Here is a 19,065-nt window from a genome sequence, read left to right as displayed (position 1 = left end):
CAGAGGGTTTTCAGAAAATATGACACAGTTTGATGAAGATAAATAGACAAATTTTTGCGTGGCGGGGTCCAAATAGATAATATTTGAGCTTTTATTTCGAAAACTAAGTGTAAGCTATCGAATGAACTGAAGGTGCTCCAGTTTTATTTTTTCAGATAAATAATTAAGATAAATATTTGAAAATTCGGGAATATTTTAAACTGATTGGCTTCAATTTGTAAGTAGTTTATTTCAAATTTACTCATAAACGAAACATTCAGTTTAAATACTCAACAACTACATAAATTTTTTATAATATTGAGCAAAATTGTTTGTTTCTGTTTTAAATTATTTTTGAGGCGAATTTGAATATATTAATATTATTATTATATGCTTTATATATTTTTTTGATTATATAATTTGTACCAAATAAATTGTATCTATTACATCATTTTTATATTTTGACTATTATAAATACTTTTTTTTTTCAATTATTAGCACCATTATACATAATTTGTGTATAATAATAAATATAAATTAACTGAACAATAATATAAAATAATGAATTAAAAACATGAACATAATATATTTAAAAAATAAAAAAAAAATTATAATTATAGTTACGAATATTTTAAAGTATAATAATTATAGACCCTTTTTATATGTAAGATATTATTGAGTGCTCAATATAGACAGGGTATTTTTTTAATTATATTGAGAGATTCCTTTTCGTAGTTTCATAATAGTTACTTCGTTTTACGTTCAAGAAATCGGTGAAGGTATTTAAAAAATAATGTATCTTCCCGAATTCTTCAATTAAAATCAAATGAAAAATTTAAATGTTTCTTAAATAATTTCTTTTGGCGACACATGCAATTTGTTTTTTAAATCATTTCACGTACATCAATGAGTGTGAGAGAGTACCGTATATATTAATGAATGTGTATAAGAGAGATACTATTATATGTTTGATTCTATGTGTTTGTAGCTATGACTGACTGAAAGCATACACGTAAACATATAATAGTATCTCTCTTATACACAGAATCATACAGGTTTCGTCCCCAGAACCAAATATATACTCCAAAGGCGAGTACATGTGTTTACGTTTTGTTTTTTTCAATTGTAAAAAACTTTACCGGCATTTGATTTGATAGATTTGAAATCTAATAAAAAGGTTGTGTTCAAAAAGTGGAAATAAAACATATATATCATTACCATGAAAAATTAATTAATTACTATTTTTTTATAAAATTCTCTTCCACTTTTTAGATAGTGACTTCCTTTTAAGAGAGGCCGTGAAATGGATCTATTCCTAAAAGCCTTATAAATTAACACTTCAAGGAATCACTTCCTGAGAAATTAAAAAAATACCCTGTACAACCGTATTATTTTAAAATAAATTTAAGGTCATTTCCACCATTTAAAAAAAAAATATTATTTTTAGTTCAGAACCAAATCGCTCAAGTTTTCTAAATCAGTAGCAACTCAAGAATTTTCAAAAAAAAGATATTTGGTGGATATTTATTATTTTTGGCAGTTTAAATTTGGAATAATTTTAGGGCCCACTCATTTAATGAAAACGTAAAATTTAATAGGATTATAAGATAATAATATTTGATAAACTTTAAAAATATATAACATTAAAAAATTATATAAATTACTCACTATGAAATTAACTATTAAAAAAAAAAAAAAATACAAATGGCGGAACATTATTAGTCTGGCACTTTTTTTAAAATCAGTATTTTATTAATTGTTTTCTTTTAAGTTTATTATTCAGTTTTTTTTTCATCAAAAATGAAATTATTTAAAATAATAAAGCAATAAATTAACAGTGCAAATACAAACAAATGGACCGAAACTAAAAAAACTGAATAATAAACATAAGTTTTTAAAATTTTATTGTTTGTGGTAACTTTTTATTTAAAATAAAAAACATATTTGGTATTTTAAAAGATATAAATGTCCTCATTCATTTGAAAAACGAATATACTGTGTTCACAGAACACGTAGTAATTGCAGAAAAGTAAAAGGGAATATTCATGTATTTTTTTTATATTTTTAATTCATTGTTTACACCGTTATAACAAAGTAAAAAATATATATACTGCTTAAAAATGCTGTATTTAAGTATAAAAAATATTTAAAATACATTATAATTTACACTTAATAAAAATGAATTTACAACACATAATTTACGCTCGTTATTATTAAGTTTTCTAATAAAAAGCCGTAGAATAGTATAATTTCATGAAATACCATATAAAATGTAAGTAATTAATATCATACAGTATGTCAACAAATTTGACAAGCCCGTACTTTGATGTCACGTCCGTATTATAATTTGAATTTCCGTTTTAGAAATTTTTAAATGCCCTCACTGAATTTGTACTTTTATTAATTAATTTTAAGTAATTAAAAAGATATTAATTACTAAAATGTCATTAAAGTTACGGAAGAAAAATATTTGAACCAAACTTAAATTTCATGAATATTCCCTATTCGAATTAAGTCGGCCTTTTCATTGCATGTTCTAAAAAAGATGATATTTTTAGAATTTTTTTTAAATAGCTTTTTTGTTAAAAAATACATGTGTTACTTTAGACTTTATTTCTTGTTTGCAATTTGTCAATAATAGCGATTTGATGTGAAAATTATTTTTCAATGAACGCAGTATAAACATTTTTCGTATTAAAAATGAATATTGAAGTGGTTCGAGTGTTTGAGCAAGTATGGTAAATGTTCATTTTTTTGCGGTAAATGATAGTTCAAAGTCTCTTGATCACAATAAACACTGTTTTGGAGCCTCTTGCGGGGCAAAATTTTGAATTATATCATTTTAAAATTGTGATTTGTTAATAGTACCTTATGGAAGAACTCAAAATAATGTTAATTGTACAAAAATTAATCGGTTAATGAGCTTCAAAAAAGTTTTCATCATGAAGAAAATTTATCACAGATTCTGTTTATGCAAAAAAAAAAAAAACATTACCTTATGGTGCTTACCAAAAAGAAAACATAACAAAACTTTAGTTTTTGTCGCTTTTACGATATTTTTAGAGCATTTTTTTACATTTACGTCACACAAATTGCCTAGTTTACGATATTTTTAGAACATTTTCTTACATTTACGTCATAAAAATTGTCTAGTTAACTACTTGACTGGTCACGTGACAGCCGAACCACTTTAACCTTTGACTAATTTTAAAAATAGATTTTTTTGTTTGTTAACATTTGATTGTATGTAAATGAATGAGTACATTTTATATTAATAAAAAAATAACAATAAATGAATTGTGGCCATATTTGTTTCTTTCTTTTCCCCCGCATTTAAATACCTTACTAAGTATACATATTATTTGTGAGTGTTTTGTTTCCTTTTATTTTCTTAGAACTAAGATGAAAGCCGTTTTATAACGTTATGATAATGTTGATGAGCATCCATTTGTTGATCGACTTGTTACTGCTGAATGATGAGGTGGTGACCACAGCCAATGCAACATATTCATTAATTTACCAGCTACCCAGGGACATAATTCTCCAGCACGCCATACTAAATTACACCAATATTTAATATAATCATTAAAAAATTTATTAAGGAAATTATTTTTATTAATCACTGAAAACAGTTAAAAATTTTTATTTGGGAACTTGATTGTACATCAAGTGCGATTTGAACAAGCTCGAATGGACAGACAATAAACAGATCGCGTTATTCGTAATTTAAGTGCGACAAATGAATCTGAAGCTCGTAATGTTATTGAAAATACATATATTTGGCTAAAATGATGCAATGTTATCGGATTTTTATCTAGAGACTATATTAATTAGTTTCTATTGAAACATTTTTATAACAAAGTTTTTATAATAAATTTCGGTAGTTCAATTTAGATTCAGCTTTTAATTAACTTAGAATTTCTTTGCTCATGGATAAAAAATTAACTTAGTTCACAATGTATCGTTCAACAAATAACTAATTATTCTTTCTAATCCAAAGGACGATTAGACACTTAAAGCCAAATCTCTGCGCTTAAAAAATACTTATCGAAAGTAACGTGCACAAAATCAAATACAAAAGCCTGTTATTGTACAGAAAAAAGGATTTGATTGCTATTCTTAACATACTGATAATAAATGTCTTAAATTGGCTCAATTTTTTAAGATATTTGGGGTCGAAATTGACATATAGGGAATAATACACGCCTCTGGGATCGTATTTCTAACGTAACTATCTGCACTTCTAGCACTTGCGAAGACAAATGTTATAAACCATTTTTGACCCATAGAACTTGCATATATCGAAAAAAGGAATAATTTAACACAAAAATTGAAATTCAGAGTGAAAATATGAGACTTATATGTAAACATTTTCAATTAATATAAAAGATGTAGGCATTAAAAAGATCTGTTAGCGATATTGTGTTAGTATCAACAATATAATACATGGTGGCTACATTTTCTATTTACAACAAGTGGCAGTTATAACTTGAAAATAAGTATTTCTAAATATTTTTCAAAACATTATTAATCTTTATTTGATAACAACTTTACATCATATTGAATGCGTCAAAAAAAAATATATATATATATATAACAAAATATTTATATTATAATTTTCATTAATTAACGCAACCATATCTTCTTGTTGCTAAAGTTTCTACATATGTTCGATCGTTCGGTAAATTTCAGTAAGACGATACTTAAAAAACCATATTTTCCCCATAGGTTTCCCAATATTAACTATTAAATATATCAATGATGTTGGATGCTTGTATACTTGATACATCAGGCTATTCAATAAACTGCCTATCATTCTATCCTTCAATTTTGTACAGCCACTGCCACTGAGGTGTATATTCCTATTCCACTATGGAAGTTCTATGGTTCGATTTTGCTGTGCATACTTGGAGACTAGTATATATTATGTAATAATGTGAGCATGCATTTTTGGTATGATAGATTTGCATTTTATACAAAACTAAATTATATTAGATTCACGTTGGACCATTTTAATCGATAAGTGAATAAAATATTGTATTATACCCGCTTTGCTGCATAATTTCAACTTTAGAATGAGAACATTGACTACCGCGTTATAGATTTCACCTCACTTGCTCTCACTTTATTGACTATTAAAGCAACCCAGAGAATTAGATTAAATCTGATGTCTCTCATCAGACTCAGCAGCTTTTGTTTAAGTTTTTGTATGATTTGTTAGCTATAAAAAGAGCTATTAATCATAATAGATTAAAATGGTCCATTCTGTATATGGCATCTGTGGCACTAGTTAGTCACTTATCAAATAAAATATTTAATCTAGAAATTCGAGAAATTGCAAACTCATTTTATATGTTAAATCTAAAATTATCATTGGCAAAAAATTTACAATAAGCGAAAACCTAAAAAATGGCAGCGTGAACATCAACCAACTAAAATAAGTCGTCATTATTTTTTCTAAATAGCTTTGTTTCTAAGCTTCTCTTTTCTAAAATTGTTTCTAAGATAATGCATGTAATAGTCTAAGAGGCGTGCGGCATGCTGATTTTGTAATATTTACGTTATATTTGGAGAGTTCAGTCAGTCGGTTTCTGTAGCGTTTGGCGCTGGAGCGGCTTTAACTTTGCAAAAAACGTGGAAGTATTTCTTTTAAAATCTGAAAGACACCCTTAATCGAAGACACTCTCTGCTACAGAAACATACTGACTGACTATATTTTTATGTTTATAATAATATTCTGTACCAATATACAAATTTTCAGATGTTAGAAAATACTTGCACGTTTTTCTCTGATAAAACGTATCGTATCGCATGCAAAGAAGTTTATAAAAGACTAAAACTAATTATAAATGATTGCTAGTTTGTAAATTAAAAAAGGATATTATAAGCCCCATGGTGGATGTCCGCCATTAATATATAACACATATGTAAAGCCATCTTTACACCTTCCACGTATCGAATAATAATATGGTAAAAATTTATGTAAATGAAAGCGTCTATGCTCGTAAAATTTAATAGCTGTTGTGTTTGTTGTCAACACATGTAAAAAAATTGCTTTCACACGTCCTTTTTCCGTTGTTGTTAATTGTCCAATTAATGAATCAAGTAATAAAGATGCAACTCCATTACGTCGAAATTGTTTTGATACACCTAACGATAAAATGTATCCAACATCAGCTGTTTTTACATATACTTTTGGCAAAATATCTTTGTCTTCAATATTCAATTTATGAAATGGTTTTATTTCAGCAACTATTAAACCAATTATTACTTGATTATAAACGGCTGCTAACGCATAAAATCTCGTACTTGAAGTAATATCTTCATACCTAGATAAAACAAGCAGATTAGGCATTTATTACAAAATTTAAATTTCACAAATATTATCAAAGCTGAGAGATCAAAGCTCGGTAACATGAAAAATCAAAGCATGTTAAACTTTCATAACAAAAATCCTCTTCCATCGAAAATGTAACAGACATTTTTAATTGCGAGTAACTTTTCTTAGTAACATTTCGCCAACTTATAAAAAAGAAGGGTAGTTTACCAAAAATAAAAATAGTGATTCCAAATTTTTGTCTACCCTGTACATTATTAAGAAGTTTTAAATATACCTACATACTTTTCAGAATAAGCAAAACTTCTTATAAAGAATGACTTTTTTTTCTTAAAATGCAAAATATGGAAATTTACAAGTATAGTTACCTCTATCCGGGGACACACTATATGTTCAAGAAATATCTGTCAAAAAATAACGTTTACAAGCTTTCGAAGTTGACATGAAATTATAAAATTAAAAGTAATCTTGACTATATTTTTTTAGTCAACCCATTACAGGGATATTTGTTAAACCCTTGTACTGTTATTTTTATGTTTTTAAAAGGTTATTTCCGTTACATCACATTGCCTACAGAAGTTATGGAGTCTTAATAAATTTTCCTGGGTGAACCAGAAAGTATTGCAGCATTAATTAAACGACATTCGTTCGTAGAAACTGTTATAACTAGGTTTTGATAATGATAAGCATAATCATGTTTCCAGCGTGTCTCAGGTTGAGTTAGTTTAGTCGAATTAATCTGGGTTTACGAATTTTTACTTAAGTATTGTGATCGAAAAAAAAAATCGATATCGGAGTTTGAACGGTAATACACGTTTTGAGGGTCCCTGAATCCAAAAAAGTGGTTTTTAAAAAATGTTGCGTCCGTCGGTATGTCTATTACCAAGCTGGAGCCTTCAATTTTCCCTAGGATTTTTTTCAAGGGTACTTCCCTTTTAAAACACGGCTCTAACGATTTCGATTAAATTTGGCACAAAGCTAGACCTTAAGGTGTTCTTAGGATTGGTATTACCCACATATTCGGGAAAATTCGAGAAGGCCCACACCCTTGGGAAAACCTTTTTAATAATTTTAGTAAACTGTTTACGGTCAAGTGCAAGTGCAATAAAACCTCAAAAATCGCAAGATAAAATCGTATAATTATTCAAATTGTTCACATAGTCAAATAAATCAAATAAAGAAATAAATAAAACTTAATTAAGCCAAATTAGTGAAGTTAAAAAACTTAAAGCTTTTCCTTGTTTTTAAATAATTCTTACAATTGGCTGCTTTCAATAAAAATATTACAAGAATAATATATCAATTTTATAATATAATAAAGTCTTGTGCGATGTTTCGGACCGTTTATTTATGTTTATAATGATTCACTAGGGACCTGACCACTAAGCTAGACACTTACTTTTGTAGAAATTTAATATATAGTGTTTTAAGTTAATGCAAAATGCATGTTGTGTCAAAGCATCGTGAATCAAAGGACACTAAATAAGCATAAATTAAGAATAATTTAAAACAGTTATCTTACCATGATAATGGATAATCAATTGGAAACCAATCTTGGCACAGTGCCCGTACTTCGTCTAAATCGCTAGGGCACAGAAATCTTAATTGAACGTCAGCCAATGAACATAATGGAATTTGATTTACGTCTACTGAACATGGTTCAGATTCAGAATTTGGATACCTACAATCAATTATTAAAATATATATTTTTTCCTTAGAAAGTATACAAATAATAATAATATATCCATAAAGAGCAATTTTAAATAAAATCATACCAACTAAATCCGGCCATGAAAATGCCTAGCCACAGAACATTTTCACCATGTTCAAATTAATATACATTTAATTTCCTGGAAAAAATTTTATATGAAATACTTAAATATCTGCATACTGATAATTCTTGAATAGAAATTCTTGCTTACATTTAAGAAGCGAATGATCCTTATTTAGGATAACATAAATCTCCAAAATTAATAAATTATAATTTTTATTGACAATTGTTGACTTTTTGTTATGAAAGGTTTATCTAATTAATTTTTTTTTGCAATTAGACGTTTCTTTCATAATGAATTAGATAAATTTTAATTCGATTAATCATTCTTTTTATCTTTATAATTTTTCTAATCGTACTTATGGATAATCTTCAAATTTGACAATTATTTTTGAATGATTATTTATAAAAACTGTTTGAGAATCACTGTAATCTGTAATATATTTATATAGGTTAGGTTTAAAAAATCGTACCCAAAATTTTAAGATGAGTGATTTGAAAGGATTTTATGGTAAATACAACGAAAATTATCTTATTATTATTTGATTTAGGCCTTATCATATTTCTATTTAGTTATTTGAAAATGTCATGTGGCATTTTACACTTTTCGACTAAAATTATATATCGCATGCATGGCTCAGTTTATATTTTAATTTGTTGCAGGTTAATTTCAAACTTTTTAATGAATCATTTCCAAACATTCACGAAAATCATAATCACTTTTTCGGCGATTCTAAATAGTCAAACCGCAGCTTCATTATGTAGAACTGGTATGATTACTATGAGGTATCATTGAAAAAGTTTCATAGTATGATGATTTTCGTGAAAAACTGTTCGAAAATGATTAGTTATTAAGTTTGAAAATTAGCCTATAACATTAATACAATAACACATTAATTAAAAATTTTAATATACCCCCGAATCGTCTGTGACATAGTAGCTCTTAAACGGATGAACTTTTTAGTTTGAAGGAAAGGTAATTTGATCGGGAGTGTTTTTAGCTATGCTTCAAAATAATCAGCCCACCCGTTTGAAGATTATCAACTCTTTTCTAGTTATTTCGGATACGAACTCTAAACTCGCACTTAAAACATAGTTAAAAACACTCTCGATCAAATTACCTTTAAAACTTAAAAAAATTAAAACGATGACACAGGCAGACACGCATATACACTGACACATTATACTTAAAGCATCCCTCTTTTCAGTCGGGGCTGAAAAATAAAGCCTGTAACATGTTCGATTAATCACTCTACGATTACGCCTTGGTGACGACATCATTTTGACTTCAATAATTACGAAATTCGATTCATTTAAGATCGCTATTGTTGTAAAAAATAACTTGAAACTGTATCTACAGTATCTACTATGTGTCTACAAGTCTGTATCTTTCGTTTAGAAAATTTGAAATAACAATTGCTCTCCTAATGAGGTTTGATAGATAGATATTAAGTCCCGCAAATCAATTTTAAATCCATATAACGGTTCATTTAATGTCACGGGATGCTAGCCTATACAATTCCATTAACCACTAATCTTAAAGTTACATAACTAAGCATCCTGAATGGAGAAGCTAGAACATTAAACCGCTTACGAAATCGTTACATATTTTCAGAACGAAAAACGCGTCTGGGTACTTCGACAAGTGCGCAGATGTTAAAAGCAGCCTCATACATAGTAGAAGCGTTTTATATCATCCAATTAACTTCAGAACGATGTTTGGGCTGATTAAATGTAAATATTCTAAAACGCCTTGAAACTAGGATCGGTAAAAGCAGTACGGGACCCTGAAGCCCGTGTTATTTTCTTAATATATCTAAAACGCCTAGCTGTAGCTTCAAGAGCATAAAAAACTGAAGATCATTGAATATTCTACTCTCCTACGAAAAAATGCCTCTGAACTTTTCAAAAAATTACTCATTTCAGTACAACAGTTGAAAAGTGCCACAAGAATAAAACATATTTTTTAGGGCCTTTGATCCCCGGACGGCTTGTATGTAAAATATGATAAGGACTGGCATAAATCTAAAATTTGTATTAAGATAAAATATCTACACTAAGTAATTTAATGTTTTTTCTTACAGTATGGAAGTTGAAGTTTTCGGATGAAACCGTTGCTCATGACATTTTTATAAAAGAGCATTCAGTTCGTGGAGAATCACTAAGTAAACCTAAAGGTCGAACATTATTTGTATTAAATATACCACCATGGGCTACAAAAGATAGTTTACAACGAGAGTTTAATAAAATTAAACCAGTCAAAAATGTTATTGTGCAAAATAAACCATCGATACAAGATGAAATTGAAGATAATTTAACAGGAAGTAAATATTTTCCAAGACATGAACCAGCAAAAGGATTTCGAGTAGCTTATGTAGTTTTTGAAAAAGCAATACATTTGGTGAATGCATTGAATGAAGAAACTCGAACACTTGTTTTATCGAATGAATCCACACCAATTGTTACCGGAATTAAAAAATGGGCAGAAGATTATCATGAAAGTATACCAAACCGACGACATTTAGAAATTGAGATTAATACATTTATGAATAAATACGATAAAGAAGAGAAAAGGGCAAGTAAAGATCAGACGGAAGGAGAACCCGATGAAGATGGATGGATCACTGTGACCAAGAAAGGACGCAATCCTGGTTTACCTCGTACAGAAAAAACAACACATAAAATTCGAAAACGCGATCAAGCATCGAAGAAGAAAAAGCAGTTATTGAATTTTTATACGTTCCAAATTCGTGAATCAAAAATGAAACATCTAGCTAGTTTACGACAAAAATTTGCTGAGGATAAAGAAAGAATTACAACTATGAAGAATACAAGAAAATTTAAACCGTTTTGATTATGAAACATTTTTAAGTATTTGTATGATCTTTTGGGCAATTATTCAGGGCAATTAATAATTTTACTTTAAAACTAAATTAAAGAAATTCAAATTCCAAACGGCATCCAAAAAATAATCCCGAATTGTTATAAATTTAGGGGAATTGTTCACTTCGAAAGGAGAACCTTTAAAAGTAAAATATTAATTTTCACTAATAATTACCTTTCTCATTACTCACTCCCGATTACAGTTATTATATCCGGCTGTCCCCAAATTCGCCTACTGCCCTTTGGAAGGTGATTCAGGACGATGAAAAAATAAAAAAATGTTATTAATAACTTTTTTTAGTAACATTTTTTCAACTTGTAAAAAAGAAGGGTAGTTTACCAAAAATAAAAATAGTGATTCCAAATTTTTGTAATATTAAATATTCCTACATAATTTTCAGAATAAGCAAAACTTCTTATAAAGAAGGACTTTTTTTCTTAAAAAGCAAAATAAGGAAATTTACAAGTATAGTTACCTCTATACGGGGACACACTATATTTTGTATTTTGAATAAAATGTTAATTATTTTATAATAAATATATTTTAATATTAAAAAATGTGTACAAAATAATAATTATATTGAATGAATGTATTTTATAAAACTACCGTTGATTTATGAGTGTTAATTACAATTGTCAGCAACCTATTTGATGGTAATTTTTCCATTTGTAATAATAATTCTTGTATATTACCAAACATACATTTTGTTGCAATTGATATTTGTACAGCTTGTGCTAATCGATCTAACGATAACTGAAAAACGAAAATAAGATATGTTATAAAACGATATTTTTCATTAAATTATATTTTCTGAAATAAAATTGGATTGTTTCAATATCACTCACTTGTATTTCAGTCGAACAATCACGTCCAATTCGTGTTAAATCATTTATTTGTGTTTGTATAGCAGGAATAACAGGTACTAAATGTTGTGATCCAATAACATTTGGTAATCCAGATTCAGTTTTCGCTTCAATTAGGGTTTCTAACAGAGCTAAATGTAATTTCGCGTACAATTCTAAGTTGTTATCGTTCATTTTCTTTGGATTATTTGCGGGCATTTTTAATGTATTTTCACATTGCAAAGGAGCTAAAATACACCATTTAAATAAACCAGCAATAGGTGTGATTGTAGGCATTGCAATACCACCAGTAGGCAATGCAGCCGTTTTTTGTTGAGCTGCTAAACATAAAGTTGGATTTTCAGTTACCCATTGTGTAATTATTTCTAGCAAACTTTTTGGTGGTGTCGTAAAAACAGAATATTTATCAGTGAGATAGATTTCAGCAATTGCTGTTAAGAAATTAGCTGTAAATTGTGGAGCAATTTTGGGTAATGAGTACAATGTCTCTAATACATTTGGTATTAATGCAAAATAATCTTTAACTATTGCTCGAGCTAATTGTAAGCTAGAATGAGATGTGCAACCTAATTGTTGCATCCAAGCTCCAGCCGCTATCAACAACGAAGCACAGGACGAAGAAATTCCAATCGAAACTAATTTACAAAGAATTTTCAACCGTAATTGTATTGTGCTAGGACCAAATAAATTTAAAAATACTGTATTTTTTGTGGTTTCGCTACCAGGTTGTGAAAAATATTCGCATAATACTTCGAGTAATTGGATTTCTTGTATACATGTTAATTCAACCCCGCGTTTGTTTCCACGCCGATCTTTTTCCCAAAATACAAATTCTGCCATTAAATCAATAGCTAAATCCATTTGTTTGATCGTTGGAGACCTTCCATTTATAAGAGATTCTAAAAAAAATAATAATTTAAGGCTAATTGCAATTTTGCATTTTGAGGTTATCTTTCGTAAAAACAAACCAATTTTTTTAATAGCTTCACGAGCACATTCAGGAAATTCTATTTTTCTTAACGAATGTTTTATTTCAATAGTATTCGACATAATTTCTTTATTTTTAACTTTTTTTAATTCACTTTAAGTAAATATATTAACAAAATGGTAATAGCAATAGGGTTTGAAGGAAGCGCTAATAAATTGGGGGTTGGAATTGTTAAGGATGGGGTTGTGTTAGCGAATTATCGTCGTACATACATTACACCACCTGGAGAAGGTTTTTTACCAAAAGAAACAGCTCAACATCATAGAGCAAATATTATTGAAGTTTTGAAAACTGCTCTGGAAGAGGCAAAAATTTCTCCAAAAGATATTGATGTGGTTTGTTATACAAAAGGTCCTGGAATGGGGGCTCCTTTAGTGGCTTGTGCAATAGTAGCACGAACTGTTGCTCAATTATGGAATAAACCTATTGTTGGAGTTAATCATTGTATTGGACGTATCCTTAAAAAATCCAATATATATAATTTTAAATGATAAAAATATCTTTTCTTAATTTTTAAATAATCAGATATAGAAATGGGTCGTTTAATTACTAAAGCAAAAAATCCTACAGTTTTGTATGTAAGTGGAGGAAATACACAAATAATTGCATACTCTCGAAAACGTTATCGAATATTCGGTGAAACCATCGATATAGCTGTGGGTAATTGTCTTGATAGGTTTGCACGAGTATTAAATTTATCGAATGATCCAAGTCCAGGGTACAATATTGAACAATTAGCTAAGGATGGTACTAAATTTCTATCACTTCCATATGTGGTTAAAGGAATGGATGTTAGTTTCTCCGGAATTCTTTCATTTTTAGAAGAAAGGGCATCTCATTTTTTAAACGAAGGATGGACTAAAGCTGATTTATGCTTTAGTTTACAAGAAACAATATTTGCTATGCTTGTTGAATGTACTGAACGAGCAATGGCTCATTGTGGATCCGAAGAAGTTCTTATCGTGGGTGGCGTTGGATGTAATCTACGTTTACAAGAAATGATGGAAGCAATGTGTAAAGAACGGGGTGCTAAATTATTCGCCACCGATGAACGATTTTGTATTGATAATGGTGTTATGATTGCACATGCTGGTGCTGAATATTTTGCTCATGGTGGTCGAATGAATTGGAATGATGCCACCTGTACACAACGATATCGAACCGATGAAGTGGAAGTTACGTGGCGGGATGATTAGTTTTAAGGAACAAAGTTTAGTTCTAATTCGTTCGGTAATTTTATGATTTTTCATGATCGTAAAGCGAATTTTGCTATGTTTAAATATTTAATTTTGTATTATAACAAATTTTGACCTATAAGTTTGGTACAATAAACTTTTAGTTTGTTATTTCAGAAAATTAGATTTTATGCAATAAACTAAATTAGTTGCGTTCACCCTATGATGGTGTCCACCCTGACAATGTCCACCCCATGTAATATATGTAATTAAGTTATTAAATTAAATCATGAATTTTGATTTACTACTGCAAAACACTAAAGAAAATAGGTAAGTACATTAATGCATTTTTTTGAGTATATTAATTCTTTTGATATTTGAAATACGCGTACATTCTGTAATCATTTTTACGCAACTAGATGTATGTCGGTAAGGTAGGTTTGACCTGAATAAGGTAAATAATGACATATTTTTAAATAACCCATTCATTAATTTTTAGGCTCAAAAAATAACATTCATATTTTCCTTAATTAAAGAAAAACTGTAATTTTTTCACTATCTCCACCAACAAATTTATAATCTAATTCGTAAAGTCAAAATAAGCTTTTCAAAAAAATACTTTAGTCACCTATTGCCTTTGGCCTACATATGCCCCCGCTGGCCGCTGGGGTCCCATATGATTATGTCCCCTTCTGGCTAGGTTAAGTTGGCTGAAGGTTTTTTGGGGGAACCTTTCTTGGGATATTATAAACACGTTACAAAAAGTTTCATTAAAATCGGTGCTGTTTCTCAACTTTTTCAATTATCGATACTTTATTCCGGCTTATTGATTGTATTAAAACACGTTATCATATAATATAATGCACGAAATGAAATCGTGTTTGATGTAAAAGTTTCTAACTTGATTTGATACATATTTATAATGGGGATTGTAAAGTTGAATATGTGGATAAACTCTATTCGAAATTAGGTAGACAATAAGAACATAATTTTTAATACCTATTAAAATCAAACTTTTATTAACGGCAATGTTAAATTTTAATGAATTATTACAGAGAATATGGATTCAAATTTAGAAAATAGGGATAATCTACAAGATTTATCGATACACTATGCAGTGGTTAATAAAAATTTAGAATTAATTAAATTGTTAATTCAAAATGGAGCAAATTTAAATGAAAAGAGTGAGTCAACAACACCTTTATGTATGGCTGTACGTGATGGGGATATAAACATCATCAAAATGCTAGTAGAAGGCGGTGCGGATATTGATCGTGTGGATCAAGATTGGATAGTAGACGATGGTACGCAAGATTACGAAGAAACATTAACACCCTTACAAATCGCACTTGATTCTAGTAACATGGAAATTGTTTCATATTTACTTGATAAAGTTCAATTCAGAATTCATCGTCTGGCCGAGTGGGGAACAGTTGAAATTATTGAAAAATTTATTAAACCGACTGATATAAATTCTGTAGATGAATATCTTCGTACACCGTTGTTTTATTCCGTAAAAAAACCAGTTAATTTAAAATATTTAATTTCCTTGGGTTCTAACATTAATCATCATGATGAATATGACAAAACACCGGTTTTTGTTGCAATGGAATTGGGAAATTTGGAATCGGTAAAAATTTTAATTAAAGAAAACTGTAACTTAAATTTCACTGTAAAGAATGGTAATACACCGTTAGAATGGGCTATCAATGTGGGAAATTTTGAATTATTTAAATTACTGGTAGATGGTAACGCTTCGGTAACTATGAGAGACCCTAAGTGTCAATGGACCCTATTGCATCATGCCGTACTCGCTGTATATGATGATGTAACTTTAAATATGATGCAATACTTACTATTAAAAGGGGCTGAAATAAATGCTACCAATATATATGGTGAAACCCCTTTATATTTAGCTGTCGATGGGGCGTGTTGTAATTATTCTTATGTATCCAATAAATCTTATAAATACGTCAAATTTCTATTGGATAATGGGGCAGAATTAAATACATTAATTAATGAATATAAACCGGTGAATCGAAAACCACCAACGCCCATATCGATTGCGGTTATGAAAAATAATTACAAATTGGTAAAACTATTAATTTTATATGGTGCAGATTTATATTTAGATAGAAATTTAATCAATCTTTGTGAGGATGCTGAGTGTCGAAGATTGTTATCTTACGCGGGCTTACGATTTAACAATGTACCAATTATAGCAAATGATTCCAGTATAGAAAATTTGATTAAACATATAGATTCAAATCCATTTGATTTAAAATCATTATGTCGAATTACGTTACGTAAGACATTGGGGAAAAATTATTTATGTTTTGTAAATAATGCCCAAAATATATCTATTTGGTGTAAACAATTTTTATTATATGATGAATTTTAAGGCTCTTGTCTCCGGACAATACTGTAAAAATGTTTTGGACTATATGCACGGTAATAAAATGACTATATGCATGTTTGTAGCCAAGTAATGTGTTATTAAAAATATTAAAAAATTAAACTAGAACGCACAAAGAACTATGAAACAACAGGAGATAATTTTATAAAAATATTTATTGAAAAAAAATTAAAATATGTGCATAAAATATTTTTCATTAGTATTCAATTTATATTGTATATAATTCGATAAAATAATATTGAGTAACTGTTTCGATAAATAGAAAACAAAATTTTCTACTCATCAGTTTGAGTAATTTTAATTTGTGTGAATCAGCTTATAATTTTTATATCGTTCACTTGTCGCTCGAGTATGAAACTTAAAGCATCGATTAAAATAAGCTCATACATATTTGATATTTGTCAATTTATAAATTATTAAAGAATCACAACATTCAAACAATTAGCTATTTAAAATGAGCATCAAATGTCAGCACACATATTTCAGGTTGTCTAGTTCTACCAAACTGTACGTTTAATTTCTGCTTTCTTGGTCATATTACAAAAACTTGCATATTTATTTTTTATTAAATCCAGATCAACTCTGAAACTGATATTTTATCATAGAATAAAATATCAAACATAACTACAACTTTAATCTTTAATTAAAGAAATATAAGAAACTGTTTTAATATTTTATCATAGCTACTCTCCCTGGTTTATTTTTGACTGCTAAATATTAGATTTTAAGAGATATACGTGATTATTACACAATTCCAGGTAGAGCCAGGTAGGAGCGTTCTATATGAGTGGCAAGAATGATGCACCTAAAATAACAAATCACATCGGGAAATATCAAATATCTAAATAAAAACCAATGCACTATTGAATAGTTATTAATACCTGTGGACTACGTTGTTTGTAGGCCATGTCCAAGGATATATCTCGATATTATACCATGGACAAAAAATGAATCTTTCTAAAATGTGTGTGCAAAAATATTTTATGGTTAACAAGACGAACGAAATCATTAATCGTTTATTTGAATTTCGGACTAAATAAAGGAGAAATGAAAGACATAAGGAAAACATGATATGGACAACGATACTTCCCTGACAAGGTGCAAAGATTATCAAGTCGGCATTTTTTTATATTTAGACTAGCTTGATATCCACCCGTTTCGCTGGGCTTAAAAGTAAAAATCACCGTGTTATAGTCTTCACCTCTCTTGCTCTCACCATACAAAAGAACACACACTCCAAGTTTCAGGTCTCTACGATCAGCGGTTTAAGCTGTGCATTGATCCGTAAGTCAGTTTCAGTCATTCAAGATAAAACATTTTATATGCATAGATTACAAAGCTACATTAATTTGTTTAAATAAACTGGCAGTGACGGTTAATCCTTGTCCCTAATTCTGTGTACACTGACTCTAAAGTGTATAGGGCGTTCAATATCTAGGACAATTCATTATTTAGATGTATAATCTGTTTAAATTAAACACCGCTATTTAAACGCCGCTTAAATAGCTGGGATTTACCCAGGAGCTAGTTAGATATCACATATGCTTAAAGCAGATATGCCTTATTAATGTTTCTCTTGATTCCAACTTTTACGGCTGTTTCAAATTTTTGTACAGTCTTTTTGGACGCTAGACACCCTGATATTTATATAAAATTTAGAATAAATTAATAAAATTAAACAACATAATTAACATATAGAGAAAAACTACATTGAAAAAACACAATTTGAATATATTATATATTCTTAAAAAAAATTTAATTTAAAGGTTCGCTTATAGTCGAATACGTAAAATTTATTATTCACAGCCTCGATAATAAAAATAAACAGTGTATAAAACAAATTAAATAAAAAATATATAATTGAAAATGAGACTTATTTTATCGGAATGTAATTTTAAAAACGAAAATAATATAGCGATTAAATAGAAGAACCATTTTGAAGTTGATTAAAAAAAGTAATACAACTTGATAGCCCTTAACAGAGCCCTTGCTTGTATAACATAAATTGTACATTCCACTTAACGCTTTTAGTACAATCCACTTTTAAGACAAAAACCGTTAACTGTTAAAACGAATTTTAAAAGAAGTTTTCGGCAGATAAATAATAATAAACCGTCTGATATGCACACCAAATTTTATATATGCACACCACAAAATTATAAAATAGAGGTACTCAACTAGAAGTTAACACCACCTAATTTCTTTCTCTCTCGAGCCCAGAAGCTCGCTAAATGGATACTTTATTTATTCTACAAGTGTAGAGCCGAAGATAAATGTTTAAGAGGAACTATCTGCACAAAGTGAGAAGATTTAGATCTTCGAAGGACTAAAACATTTCATTCAATTTTACAAATGTAAAACGTCCCCTGGAATCATGGAAGCAATTCAGATATTTTTGGAATCCATTTTCTAATGTTTAAGTTTTAGATACTTCTGAGCCCGAATTTTGTAATGTTAGTTTAAGCGAAAAATTGTATCTAATAAAAACTTATACATTGTGTTTTATGGGATCGTTTCAAATTGTTAAGTCTCTAGTTGTGGTCGTGGTCGCTAGAAATGATCACAAACCTACTTCTATCCTTTTTAATTTTAATGAATGCAAAAAAATCGTAGTATAACGTCAAGTGGCATGTACTTTGTAGTTGACAAATC

General features: G+C 28.9%; 5 protein-coding genes across 5 annotated transcripts; 3 read left to right on the top strand and 2 right to left on the bottom strand.

Moving 5' to 3' along the window:
- Positions 1–3,139: 3,139 nt before the first annotated feature.
- Positions 3,140–8,374, bottom strand: LOC123298295 (N-alpha-acetyltransferase 60). The gene is made up of 5 exons (XM_044880257.1): positions 8,239–8,374; positions 8,092–8,166; positions 7,839–7,997; positions 5,863–6,308; positions 3,140–3,565 (listed from the first exon to the last, which is right to left on the bottom strand). Exons 2-5 carry the CDS (start codon positions 8,106–8,108, stop codon positions 3,402–3,404), a joined length of 786 nt encoding a protein of 261 aa, XP_044736192.1. The 5' UTR covers positions 8,109–8,166; positions 8,239–8,374; the 3' UTR covers positions 3,140–3,401.
- Positions 8,375–8,458: 84 nt separating this feature from the next.
- Positions 8,459–11,033, top strand: LOC123298294 (ribosomal RNA-processing protein 7 homolog A). The gene is made up of 2 exons (XM_044880256.1): positions 8,459–8,598; positions 10,172–11,033. Exons 1-2 carry the CDS (start codon positions 8,574–8,576, stop codon positions 10,939–10,941), a joined length of 795 nt encoding a protein of 264 aa, XP_044736191.1. The 5' UTR covers positions 8,459–8,573; the 3' UTR covers positions 10,942–11,033.
- A 532-nt stretch (positions 11,034–11,565) lies between these two features.
- Positions 11,566–12,941, bottom strand: LOC123298834 (uncharacterized protein C7orf26). Its single transcript, XM_044880929.1, has 3 exons — positions 12,803–12,941; positions 11,817–12,733; positions 11,566–11,724 (listed from the first exon to the last, which is right to left on the bottom strand). The coding sequence occupies exons 1-3, from the start codon at positions 12,882–12,884 to the stop codon at positions 11,566–11,568; spliced, it is 1,158 nt and encodes a 385-aa protein (XP_044736864.1). The 5' UTR covers positions 12,885–12,941.
- On the top strand, positions 12,939–14,204 carry LOC123297347 (probable tRNA N6-adenosine threonylcarbamoyltransferase). The gene is made up of 2 exons (XM_044878974.1): positions 12,939–13,275; positions 13,348–14,204. The coding sequence occupies exons 1-2, from the start codon at positions 12,939–12,941 to the stop codon at positions 14,016–14,018; spliced, it is 1,008 nt and encodes a 335-aa protein (XP_044734909.1). The 3' UTR covers positions 14,019–14,204.
- Positions 14,205–15,240: 1,036 nt separating this feature from the next.
- LOC123298832 (putative ankyrin repeat protein RF_0381) lies at positions 15,241–17,018 on the top strand. The gene is made up of 2 exons (XM_044880927.1): positions 15,241–16,335; positions 16,989–17,018. The coding sequence occupies exons 1-2, from the start codon at positions 15,241–15,243 to the stop codon at positions 17,016–17,018; spliced, it is 1,125 nt and encodes a 374-aa protein (XP_044736862.1).
- Positions 17,019–19,065: the final 2,047 nt, after the last annotated feature.

Source organism: Chrysoperla carnea, chromosome 4 (genome assembly GCF_905475395.1).
Source record: "Chrysoperla carnea chromosome 4, inChrCarn1.1, whole genome shotgun sequence".
Lineage (NCBI taxonomy): Eukaryota > Metazoa > Arthropoda > Insecta > Neuroptera > Chrysopidae > Chrysoperla > Chrysoperla carnea.
This window is presented reverse-complemented; position numbering and strand designations above follow the sequence as displayed.